We start from the raw sequence: 13,138 nt of genomic DNA, 5'->3' as shown, positions 1-13,138 counted from the left end.
CTCGGCTCGCGTTTGCAAATGTTGAAAAATTAAAATTCAATCAAATTGCGAAAACCATTCGCGAAAAGCCCAAAATGTAGAAAAAGCCGTCGCGACAGCCCGAAAACATGTTTCATGTTCAATTAACAGCCGTCCCAGTCGCAGTTTCGGTCGGAAAAATTGCAGGAAAAGTCGGGAACACTTGCGCACTACTTGGCTCTTCACTTCTCCCGGCTTTTCCGATACAATCGCATCATGCAACGCCCAATCACCCAAAAGCATAATTGCTCCACCTGGCTTATCACCCACCGATCTGGATCGCCATTCTATAGCTGCGGTTGCGTGTCTGCGATTTTCCGTTTTTTCCTCGATTTTTCTTTAGACCCAGTCTGGGCTTCTAATTGAAATGTCAACGCGTATGCTGCTCAATCAATTTCCCAACCAGCCGAGTTTGGTTGACTTTATTTCGGCCGTTTTTTCTCCATCTCCATCTGGGTGTTTTTAATTGATTTGGCCGGCATGCGGTGTCATTCGCGAGTCAGGGACAATGTGGCACCGATGGCAGCTTGATGGCTGCCACTGCCACCAAGTGGCAGACTTCAGACGCGGCGGACAGCTAATTAAATGCGGTCGAAAGTTGCGTTTAGTCGATAACCGTCACCGTGGTTATTAATTGGATCCACTGGGAGTTAATCCTGTTCGCGGTTCAAGTCAATCGTTTTTAAATCTGTAACTGAAATATGAAATTAGAATCAATAGAGAAAAAACTCAGAAATGCATTTGTTAGACTTTTAACATAGTAATATCTTAATTTCACCAGTAATAATAAGTCATTTCTTGCGCACTAAGATCTTACACCATTAAATTTAAAGTCCTTCACATAAATATTAAATAAATATTAATAAATTAATATGAAATAAATGTAACGTTCTATATTAACTGGCCAAAACTCAGAATGATATATATATCAGTTTTGACCACATATGTATATCTGTTTAGACTATGAACTTGACTATAGCGTTCTCCCTTATTTAAGCTGATCCTATAAATTAAAACTAGTATTAAGTTATTTGTCATTTATTTGAGAAACATCTAAGGTGATAAGACGGATATAACAACTCATTTATAAAGCATACCGACGGGGGCGGTTAGATTCAAAAGTGCCTGGCCTAACTACGGTTGAAATTAGGTGTGTTTTTAAAAGTATGGCTCATAGTTCTGCTCCGATACTGCTCCATCAACCCCCTTGGGCATCACATATCGACCGGGTGTCGTAAACATTTGTCATAATTAACACAGATTAGCCATTCGGCATTCCTAATGAACGCTGTGATGCAGTGGCCCTCCCACCAGCGAATGGCTGACCCCTCGGCTAATCCAATTTGGCTAATCTGATGCATAACTAGTTCGACTGCAGATCGAGTATTCTAATTACGGGTGCGATTTCAGTTCTGATCTCAAATTCGATTTCGAATGCCAGCCTGAAAACTGGTACTTTTTGTCAACGCAGATCGTTGCGTATGGCATTGACTTGGATTTTCTTGCGATTTCGGTGCATAACTTGAAGTGTCGACCTGCGATCAGGGAGCAAAGTGTCAACTGTATTGATCGACGAGAAGAGGGCGATTTAAAAAATTGTGACTGATATATGCAAATTGCTCCCACATGGGGATTCTAGGCGAACCAGTTCGGATCCAAAGTACTCCGGCTGTGGCGGCAATAAAAATCGATGCTCATAAACGGAGATCGCTGCAGAATCACTTAGCGCGTTTTTAGACGCGTGAGAATGCCTGAAAATCGCGCGAGTGCAACAGATTCTCAGATTTCAGTTCAAAAGACTGAGCTCAAAGCGATTGCAGAGGCGTTTCGCAGCGCTCCCAATTAAATAATTTACAATTTTCTAGATTAGGCGCCGCCTCCGACCGACGACATTGAATGTAGTCAGGGGCTATGAGTCAGATCTGCGTTCATATATCTCGTATCCGAGACTCTTGAGACTTAGATCCGGTTTGGCTTGGGGCTTGGGGCTTGGGGCTTGGGGCTTGTCGGAGTCGTCGGTGGAAAAGCTGGCCCGCTGACACGCACGCCGTTTAAGGAGAGGATCCCTCCCCGCGGCCGAGAACACTGGCCAAAAGCAATTAGCGGCCTAAACAAATGTGAGCGACAATTCTCAGAAGTGCATATGCAATTGCAGTCGCATAATTCGCTGTCAAATCGCACGCGTTTTCTAGGCATACCCTTGCGAGGGTTGATCGAATTTTTATACTATTATTATTTTATACAGCCAAGTTTTATGCTCGGAAGATCTGTAAATGACGCAAGGAGCATTACAAAACTTGATCACTTAAATAATTACTTAATTGCCTAATCCCAGAAGGATTTGTTTTAGATTGTTAATTTATTCTCGTTCAAAATATAGTAAAATACTCATAAAATTCGAATAATAATGAGAAACAATATTTAAAATGCAACATTAACAATTTGTATAGAGATGAAGCGAAGATCCCATGAGATTCTCACCCTCAGAAAATCATAGTTTCTCGGCTCCTATTTAAATAGGGTATTTGCAGCTCCTAATTAACCTGTACTTATTTTTTGGGCGTTTTCGAAGTTGCGTTGTCGGCTTGAAATAATTAATGCGAACTGGTGTTAATTTATGGTTGTCGCTTCCTGCGCTGCAATTGCCATTGCGTGGCATAATCACAAAACTCAATTGGAGGTTGGGCACTGACAGGGGGATCAGAAGTCGGCGATCTCTGGCCGCTTGTTAGCGATTTCCTGCCAACCCACGAATTTTCTGGCTCATTGTTTATCTCAGCCCGAGTTCTATGATTTATGGTGGAAAATCGCCAGCAAGTGCAAACTTGATTCCGCACTGCTGATGGTGCTGATCATTACTTACCATGTCAAGGAGTGTTGCTATTTCTTTAAAAAACAGCTCGCAGCTAATTAATTGCTTACAAATTTATGGGAAGAAACAATTGTTAGTTTTAAACGTTAACTTAGCTTGAAGCTAATTACCCTAATTATATACTCCAGATTGCAGGGAAGATAATAAGTATTTGGATCGAACAGTATAACAACTAATAAATTTTAATTAATTTAAAAAAAATAGTCATAAGAATTGATATAAAATATTTTACCATTGATTGTTACCAACACCGAATTTCGAGAATATGAATGTTCAAAGTTGTATAACCAATTTGTATTCATTATCTAGAGACCTTGATCATTGTTTATTTAATAACCCTTTCTTTTATCCAGAAAGATGTTTTATGTTTATTAAAATGTACCTTCATAATAAACATAAGCCTAATACGTTAACTATTAATTTTAATAGTTTCACATAAGATATTGAAATTGTTTAATACTTATCTGAAAGTTACTTTCCATCAGAGAAAAGATTGCGTGTTTTTAGGCATTTTTTATTTGACAAACAATATCTAAGAATTACATGACTAAGCAAATAAATTAATCGTAGAACGAACGAAATAAATAGAGATGGGAAATACTCGGAGGGATTCACTCTTAACCCTACACTCCTTCCAAGGAGCGGTAGCTGCCGGAGTCAAAGCTATGTCCACCCGCGTACATGGGCACCATGTGCTTCTTGTCCTTGCGCACCATGTTCTGGACCATAGTGGCCGACGCCGCTCCCTGTTCGTCTTCCTCGAAGTCCTCAAACTCGTCGTCTAGGCTCTTCGGGAAGAGAACTGGACCTGAATTCTCTGGTCTGTGGACGCGTGGCTTTTGCTTGGGATGCTGGGGACGCAGCTTCTTGGGCTTGCGGTGGAAATAGCTGGAGTAATCGGGTCGGGAGTAGGACTTGGACACGCCCTTGTACTTGTAGTGCTTCAAGCCCGGCGTGGTGTGAACCACCTTCTTCTGATGAATGTGGTTGGGAATGCTCTCGGAGATGCTAACCCTGGGCTTTGAGGGGGAGAAACTAGTGTGCAGTGATTGCTGTGGAACCGACGGCTTGTGTATGTAGTTGTGGGGGACCTCCTTGGGCTTGTAGTGGTCGTAGAAGTGGGAGTGCGCCGGTGATCCGGTGGTGTAATGGGGTCGGTACTCCTTGGGCTCATTCACGATCACCGCCTTCCAATCGCCCTCCTGCACCGCGTAGGTGGGCTGAAGTTTCTGGGAGTAGTCCTCTAGTTTATGGGCAGCGGCTATTTGCTTGTAGTAAGTATCCCTGGCCTGCTGCAGGCGGTCCCTGATACCGGGATCCATGTCCATGGGCACCTGCTTGATCCTGGCGTGCGGCTTGATCTCAATCAAGCTGGGTACCTTCGGATGGGAGTGGGTCAAGTCCTCGATGGGCCTCTTCAGAGGCTTGATGTCCGAACTGAGCACAATGTGCTCCTGATCCTTGCTGTAGTGGTTGATCTTTGACTGCGAGGTGTCATCGTTCACTTGGTTACTGCCCTCCGGGCTCTCTGTGATGGGATGCGAATTAGCCCCCACTGTCTTGACTACCGCATTGAATCCCTTCTTGGCATCAGCTGTGTAGTGAACCGTTCGTATGGAGCCGTCTGGTTCCAGTACGCTGTAGTGACCCTTGACGCCATCGCCATCGCGGGACTCCCACTGGGATTTCACATCCCCAGTGTGCAGATCCTTGACTCCGTAGCTGAAGGCGTAGCCCTGATGCTCCTGAAATGAAAAATTTGATATTTGCGATTTAGCGCGCTTTAAAACGCCAAGAAAACGCGTGCGTCTGTAATGGGCTTCAACCGCACCCAAAAAGTTCGTACACAAACTATTCGAAACCCCAATGGCTATGTCAACGTCTGTAGAACTTTATATGTTTTCACGTCGACCAACAAAAAATGCCAAAAAAATGAATCAAATGCAACTTTTTTGTGTCAAGGCAAAAACGCGCGCTGTGCACAGTTTTAAAGCAACTGGAGGAGGCCCCAGGGTTGGGTTTTTCGAATCTTGGGGGATTGCGTTTTCTTTTGATCTGCAGCCGACATTTAAACTATTAATTAGGAGGGCAGTTTAACCCTAGAAAGGCAAATACAAAGTGTTATTCAAGGGTAATAGGGTAATAGTAACTCTAATCACAAGACGTTTCATTTAATTGCCTTTATCATTTTTGATAATAACAGTGTTAAATGCAAATGACTTTAGTTTAAGCCAAATTGACATTCTAGATAGTTATTTATAGTCTTACCGCCACGCATTAACCCCATAAAGCCAGCCACTAGCGAGCCGAAAATTTACATAAATTCAATTAATATAAAATGTAGAGCATTCGGTGTCACTTGGACACGTTTGTTTTATGAGTATGCTGTTGCTCGTGTTTTCCCCTTCTTTTCTGGCACCTTCAGTATTTCCACGGCAAATTGCAAAAGTTTTTCGCATGCTTGGCGCTGGCTTCAATTAAGCGCAGACGTCCATAAATGGCCACGCACACAGACGCTGGCTGCCTAATGTTTTCCATTTTTTGGCCGACTTGCAGTAGTGGCTTAAATAATGGCTAACTGCTAACTATTGGTTACTTTTCTGCTGCCGCTGCTGCTGCTGCTGCTGCTGCTACCTATCAATTTTAACTCCCTGCTCCGCTGTCGCTGTCCGGACCAAACAAATGATTACAAGCGAGTGTAACTTGAGCGGCAGCCGTCGCACGCATGTCCCTCTACACAGGCCACAGTGGAACCTCGCTATGGGGTAATATCCCTAAAAAGGTATTGGATTGGGAACTGAGGTTCTAGCTACTAGCTTACTCAATAGCAAATTAAGTTAAAAATTGTTTATTATTATCATTATTATTTAAAAAATTAGTTATATATAATAACAATCAAGAGGGCATCAATATAAATGAACTAAAAAAAAAGAAAATAAGTTGATTGCCTATATTTTCTTTTATTTTAGTTCTATAATCAGAATTGTTCTTACACTTACAATAAGTGTTAAAAATGCTTTTAAGAGTGTAAGTTCCACATATCGAAGCCACACTGTGTGTTATAAATATATATCGGAGAGCCTGGATATATGGTGGTTTTAATAAGAGTTGCATAAGGCGGCGCACTGGCGCAGTGGTGGCCACCCAAAGAGATCATTGGGAGCAGCGGCCGCGGTTGGTGGCCAATTTCGCAGGCAGCTTTGTGGGTGCGTGTGAACTTTAACTCATAAATTTATGGATGACCAATTTATGATTTGACTAACTAGCGAGCTGGGCGTATGCGCAATCGCTCCGCTTCGCTCCACAATTAAATGCAAATTACGCATACGCCGTGTTGTCAACATTTTGACAACAAATCGCCCGACAGATCGTGGGAGCACACAGAGCCGATTCAAATCAAAAATTTGTGACAGAGGCGACAGTTCCAAAGGCGTTTACCCGTCGAAGCGACCGACAGACGGACAGACAGACAGCATGGAAAACATTTTAACATTTTTCGAAAACGCACCTTGTCGCCGGGCCGAAAACCGATACAAAAGAAAAGAATTCAATCTCGCCTTCGGGCCACCTTTCGCTTAACTTGGCCCGTAGGTGCAGCAGCCACAAGCTGCGTTATATAGCCATATATGGCGCCCCCGATCGTGTGTGCACGCAAAACGCATTTTCGTATTTTCGCATTTTCGCCTTTTCGCGATCTTGCCATTTTGGCTACCTGCCAGCCTCTACCACTTAACCCCCTGGATTCCCTCTCCGGAAAAAAGACAATGGACTGGAAGTCAGGTCGGGCTAGCAAGTTGATTTATGTGGGCGTCGGCGGAGGCGGCTCTAGCCATCGAAAGATACAGCAATGAACATTCTGCAGTCGCACGACAACATTCACTTTCAATGGCGGAAAATGCGATTTCCACGATCGCAGCGATTAGCCGAGGTATTTATGCGTGCGCAAGGGGACTCCGACTTAAACTGCTTTGATGTATTAATCCGGGCCTGGTTCCGCTCTACTTTCTGATAGATCGATCAAATTCGTAATTAATTGTGAGCCGTCAGATGATTTATTTGATTTAAAAGTGCTCTAACGATCGATTTTGCAGACAGCTGTCCGAGATTATTACCGCAAAAAAAATTATTTTTCTGGCAATATTTTTGTGTAAGGCCATTAATTAAATAAATGGATTGCGATGCGAAATTTTCAAATTATTAGCAATCCTTTTGCTTTTAATTGTTGGTAAAATGAAAGAGCCATAAAACAATTATGAAGACTTGGCTTGTAAAATTGTGATTTTGAAAAACGTATTGAAAATATAAAATTGTTGATCGATAGAAGGATTGCTTGTTATTACTTACGAGCTTACAAGTATTATTATTATTATTTATTATTCATTATTTTCCTAATCAATTTTGCACTCAAATTGCCTGCTCAGTGGAGTTACTTTTCCATTTTTTTCCCAGCTCGCTTACTTACATAATTCGGGGCGTACTCCATGGTTTCGTCATCCTCATCGATGACCACAACAGGTGATCCACCCCTAACCGCCCCGATGGGTGGGGGGCGTGTCCCCAGGCAGATCAAAGCGAGCAGGATGGGCGGCAAATGGGTTGTTATCTGCAAGAAGGCATTTAAACGGAATATGAATGCGATTTTATCAATCGAGCGCTTAATAAACGGGGCGATAAAACGAGTTAAGCAAACACACCGAACAGTTTATAAATTGCCTACAAAATCATTACGCGAGCCCAGAGGAAAACGAGAGCCAAAAATTAATTGACCAACGATCTGGGGAACGTGTTCGGGGATTGGCCGGGATCCCAATTCCAGACCATGTCATACAGCGTTGTGACAGTTGTCAAATGGTAATGGCAAAATACACCTTGCATCTCGCAGTCCCAACTCCAAAATTAGCCAGACAGACGGACGGACGGACAGACATACGGACAGGCAGACGGACAGACATACGGACACCGGGCACATTTGTACCGAGCATATGACAGCAAATGGCTGTACAGCGAAAACTTTTGGAGATTGATGGCTTTGCTTAAGACCAGTAGCCCAACTGAGCCCCGATCTCGATTTCAATTCGATTTGATTCGATTCGTTGGAAACGAAATACAAAAAACGGGTCTAACAGGATGGCTGGTACAATTCAATTTTCCCAATTGCAAGTGCCCCGCATTTGTTTCTTTCCAAATTGCAAATATTTTTTTGGACATTTTCGATATTTGCTGCGAGCTGCGAATTGCGAGATTGGCATGTGTCGCTGCTTTGGGGAGGTTCGCTTTGGGTTGCTTTAATTAGCACAAAGACGATGGCCATTCAAATCGCTGCCGGCGAGATTTGTCAAGAATGGCACGATCGGCATGCCACTGGAATTGAGGCGAGGTCCGTTTCGGCATAGCTGTCATAGTCGAACGAAGTGTGTATTAACAAATCAGCAGGCATCACGCACCAGTGTTCAGGAGTTAAGACGGAAGTTGCATATCGAGTCTGTACATTTGCAAAAAATATGCGTCAACTTATAGCCACTTTTCTCTGGCTCTCGTTTTTGGCTGAAACCTAAGATTAGGTGTTAAAAGTTTCCAGAAATTGAAAGAACTTAGGTCTTACTATTATATACTTGATATATAAAGTAAAATAAAGTAGCCTTACAAGACCAAGTTAGCTAGAGCTTACTCAGCTTAATTATTGTTCAAAAATTATGCCCGAGTTGAGAGAGTATATTTTTCCCATTGAAAAAGTATGCATTACTGTATAACTTCCACTAATAAATTAAATTACCTCCATTAAAATTAAAAACTTCATACGACTTGTCAATCGTACAACGAAAGTGGAATATTATTTGGAAAATTAAAGTTTGTAATAGTAAATGGTTAATAATTATATTTAAAGATCTTGAAACAGAGTTAGATTAATAGAATCCATTCCTAATGATTTTGGCATTTAAAGAAAGTTTTCTATGGATGGATAATAAGCTGAAAAACAATTAATTCGGCTAAATTATGCTTTGGTATGCACATCGGAGAAACATAAATTTTAAAATGAATATTCTTAAAATAGAAACTGTTTTTGACTCATCTTGCAAGCATATTATTTACCTATTTCACCTCTAAAACTTTTGCATTGCTGAAAAATCGTTTAGAAACGCCAATGAATCAAAATATTAATTTGTATATTCAATTCAATTTGAAATATAGTTATTATACAATTATTCTAGTGTCTTTGGTTTTAATTGTTCAATGCACAGGAGTTGGATTTGCATTCGTACTTATTTTTCGAGACTTTCACTCAAAGTGAAAGTTTGCACATCTCAGCTTTCGCTCTCGATTTCCAATTGCCAAAAATTGTTGCTTAGCCGATTGCCAATAAATTCCTAACCATCACCCACTGCAATTTTACTCATTTACTTAGCACTTACATAGAACCGCATGTCGCCTAAACAATCAACTCGAGTTATTCTGCGGAAAACGCGTCACAATTACACTGGCGTTTTTAAACGCTGACAAATCGCTGCTCTGCGATCCGCTGCCGTGGTCTCAATGTCAAGGACAAAAACGTAATTAAAGCGTTGGCGCGGCATTGCCAAAGTATTTATAGATGAAGACGAGGACCGGCACAACGCTTCGGTTTCGATTCGCTTCGTTTTCCCGGCGACAAGATTTTCCGGCTTCACCGGTTCCACTTCCAACGTCCAATGCCCAATATCCAACGTCTAACATCCAACTTCCAAGTCGCCAGACGCAACCAACTGCGATGAGCAGATTGCAGCTGCTTTGTCGCTTCCTAAGCTCGGTCTAATTGACAATTATTTGCCGTCCGGGAGCTCCTCGTTCCGAAACCCGTTTGAGCCGCGATACCGCCAAGCTATCTATATCCATATATGCTGCACGAATTTATATATATATATATATATATGTTGTATATATCCCATGCTCCCCCGATTTGGGCGCCCCAACTTTTGGTTTCAGGCGCCGCCGAGCGGCAAGTAAAAGTCGTCGACGACGCTTCGCTGCAGCTGTCTAATGGCATTATAAAATTTATACCTGCCAGCATTACGTTTCGACTTTACATAAATTAATGGCGATTTGCTTCGCGAGTTTGTCGTGTCTCCACTTGGCCAGTTAATCCTGCTAATCCGTATCAAAATCAAGTGCTTGCGACTTGGGAAAACTTCCCAGAGACTCGTACACAAAGCGGACACTACTTTTTTACTGCATTTTCATCTATTTTTCATACCTAATTAAGAAAGTTCTGTATCATAAGGAATTTACTAACCTATTATATCTAGTAGAGGATTTATTAATGATATAAGAGTAAATTTCTGATTAGCTAAGAAACAGCTAAGCTTATTTATTTCAATAAAATTATACATATCGTCAATACTACACTTGTAAAAAGCTTGCTTTAGTCAGGTAAGTTTGTTGCATTGTTAACTAATGATGTTTCCAGATCGTTTTCGCCGGGTGAGTCCGCATCTTGGTTGCTTAGTGCAGCTGCTTCACGCTCACGTAGCTGCTGGCGTGGCCTCCGTGTCCGTATCCGTATCCGCCGTAGTGCGCCACATCGTGACCGTAGCCGTAGTCGGCGCCATAGATATCGCCATGTCCGTAGCCCTTGTGGTAGACCTGGGGGTGGTGGGCGTGGCCGAGCTTCTTCACCACTGCGTTGAAGCCATTGTGGTCATCGGCGGTGTACTCCACCACTCGGGTGGTGCCGTCCGATTCCTTGAGGGAGTAGCTGCCCTTGACCTTGTCGCCATCCCGCGTCTCCCATTGGCTCTTCTGGTCCCCGGTGTGGGCATCCTTGACGCCGTAGTCGAAGTGGTACTTGGGATAGTGGTGGGGCTCGTGCTTGTCGTATCCGTATCCGTAGTCCGAATGGCCAACAATCGGATAGCCGTGTCCGTAGATGCCACCGTAGGCGCTGACCACATCGTGATCGTATCCGTAGCCCAGGCTCTTGTGGACGGGTCCTTCGTGCTTGGTCACCGAACTGTAGCTGGTGGCGTGTCCACCATGGGGAGCTGCCCAACTGGCTCCCACCAGAAGGGCAAAGAACAGACCTACGCTAAAGGATTTCATATCGGTCACTTAATCGCTGTTTTCCAATCGGAACTGTGGTGATGTCTGCTGGTTCTTGGGGAGCTCACCTAGACTTTATATAGCTATCGAAGACTCTGGGGCAATCAACCATCGGGTGGTCATTCTCTTGGCCACACCATTCACCAATCGAGCTGGCTGATTTGATAATTACCTCACTAACTCGTACTTATTATTATTGTTTCGGCCATTGATCTCTATAGAAAATCGGCGCATTTTATTTAAAGTCCAATCCGTTACAATTAAATTCTGCTAGTAATAATTAATAATATTAGATCGAAAAGGTTTTTGTTAGTTCGTTGGATGTGTTTGGTATTCAGTCAAAGAGAAGGGAAAAACTAAGACAAGAACTTATTGCTTAATTTATCAAAATTAGTTATGACTGAGAATGTGAACTGATGAAGGCTGCAGATTTTGCTTCAAAAAACAAGGAAATGCTGTTAAACTAACTAAGAAATAAACTTTTTAGTGTTGGACTTTTAAATCCTTATGTAAATGTCAAAGAAAACCTATTTTCCATAAATAATTATGGGTTTTACGTAGGAAGCATTATATATATTTTGTATAGTTATTAGTAGTTTTAGGATCTTTTTATTAAATATGCAAGTTATTCCTATAGATAGCGAAACAATTTATGCAATTAAAAGTCTTAAAAATAATTGACATCAGATAATCCAGGCTTAGTACCAATTTGCTTATATTTTCACGCATTTTAAATTTCCAAGCTTAAAGTCTATTAGCCTTGTAAATTATATGCATTAAAAAACACTATCGGTAAGTTAACACCAATTCGGAAGCTCTGGGTGCCCCCACAGCAGACCCCCTGGGCAGAAACACCGACCGATTGGACGGTCCGCCCAACGCTACCCTCCCCCTCTGTGCCCCTTACCGCACCGTCCGTCTCAAGGTCATTTGGAGTGAAGTAGGCGAAAAAGAGGGTCCAACCGTAGAAACGCAGCGAGGCGAGGCGAGGCGGCTATTGCTGAGCAATTTGAAAGCGGGCCACACTTGTTGATTGATTTCTAAGCAACAAAATCGAAAAGCGTTGCGTTTTTCAAGCATTTGAGCGATGTTCACGCCCCGCTTAATGATGTTGCTGTTGTTGTTGCTGGTAAGTTATAATTTGCCAATCGACCGATCGACCGGCCAAGACTATGAATACGAATGGGGAAAAATGAAAATTTGCACAAAAATTCGAAGCATTTTTTATACCCATTTTTGGGGCTCTTACTTTTTTCTAGCCTATTTAGCCCCGAGTGTAAAATGTAATTAATCGACCCATAGAATGGCCAGAAGTATAAAAGCATTGGGCATTGTCTGGTGATTATAACAGTTCCAATCGTGATTTAGGCCAAGCAAGTCCAAGCAAGAAACCAACGAAAATGGCCCACCAATTGAGCATCCTCTGCTGCGCACTTCTGGGTGTGGCTGCTGCCAGCTACATCCCTCATGGTGGATATAGTCACGAACACGGCGTGGGCTACAGCATCCAGACGCATCACGAGGCGCCCAAGCAGTGGCAGGATCACCACCAGGCTCACCACCAATGGGTGGATGCCCCGAAGGCCCACTCTTGGGGCGCAGTTCAGGATCACCACCACCAGCAGTGGGCTCCAGTCGCTGCGCACAATAGCCACCACCAGTGGAGCCACCACGAGGAGCCCAAACACCACCCCAAATACGAATTCAATTACGGGGTAAAGGACACCAAGACCGGCGACATCAAGCAGCAGTGGGAGACCCGCGATGGCGACAAGGTCAAGGGAGGCTACACCATGAAGGAGGCCGACGGACGCACCAGGATCGTTGAGTACACCGCCGACGCCCACAACGGATTCCAGGCAACCGTGAAGCATGTGGGACACGCCAGCCACTTGGAGCACAACTCTCACTACCATGGCCAGCAGTACGGACATGGGCATGGTCATGCTACCAGCTACGTGGATGTCAAACAGGACACCGGCAGCAAGTGGGAGGACAAGAGCAGCAAGTGGTGGTAGAGGAGCTGACCAAACTGACTGACTGCAAGCGATTCGGACCGATCTAATTATTGTAAATATAACTACAAAATTGTTAACTTAAATAGTAGGTAAATATATTAAAGTGCAGAAAAAAAACTACAAATCAAACTACTTTATTATTTGAAGTTTTTACAAT

General features: G+C 43.0%; 3 protein-coding genes across 3 annotated transcripts; 1 reads left to right on the top strand and 2 right to left on the bottom strand.

The window, feature by feature from the left end:
* Positions 1-3,388: 3,388 nt before the first annotated feature.
* LOC6738694 lies at positions 3,389-9,456 on the bottom strand. The gene is made up of 3 exons (XM_002085460.3): positions 9,301-9,456; positions 7,353-7,493; positions 3,389-4,635 (listed from the first exon to the last, which is right to left on the bottom strand). Exons 1-3 carry the CDS (start codon positions 9,310-9,312, stop codon positions 3,514-3,516), a joined length of 1,275 nt encoding a protein of 424 aa, XP_002085496.1. The 5' UTR covers positions 9,313-9,456; the 3' UTR covers positions 3,389-3,513.
* Positions 9,457-10,200: 744 nt separating this feature from the next.
* LOC6738693 (adult-specific cuticular protein ACP-20) lies at positions 10,201-11,051 on the bottom strand. The gene has a single exon (XM_002085459.4). It carries the CDS (start codon positions 10,961-10,963, stop codon positions 10,367-10,369), a length of 597 nt encoding a protein of 198 aa, XP_002085495.1. The 5' UTR covers positions 10,964-11,051; the 3' UTR covers positions 10,201-10,366.
* A 1,213-nt stretch (positions 11,052-12,264) lies between these two features.
* Positions 12,265-13,080, top strand: LOC6738692 (histidine-rich glycoprotein). Its single transcript, XM_002085458.4, has one exon. The coding sequence runs from the start codon at positions 12,364-12,366 to the stop codon at positions 12,979-12,981; it is 618 nt and encodes a 205-aa protein (XP_002085494.1). The 5' UTR covers positions 12,265-12,363; the 3' UTR covers positions 12,982-13,080.
* The last annotated feature ends 58 nt before the right edge of the window (positions 13,081-13,138 follow it).

The sequence above is a fragment of the Drosophila simulans genome, chromosome 3L (assembly GCF_016746395.2).
Source record: "Drosophila simulans strain w501 chromosome 3L, Prin_Dsim_3.1, whole genome shotgun sequence".
Classification (NCBI taxonomy): Eukaryota; Metazoa; Arthropoda; class Insecta; order Diptera; family Drosophilidae; genus Drosophila; species Drosophila simulans.
This window is presented reverse-complemented; position numbering and strand designations above follow the sequence as displayed.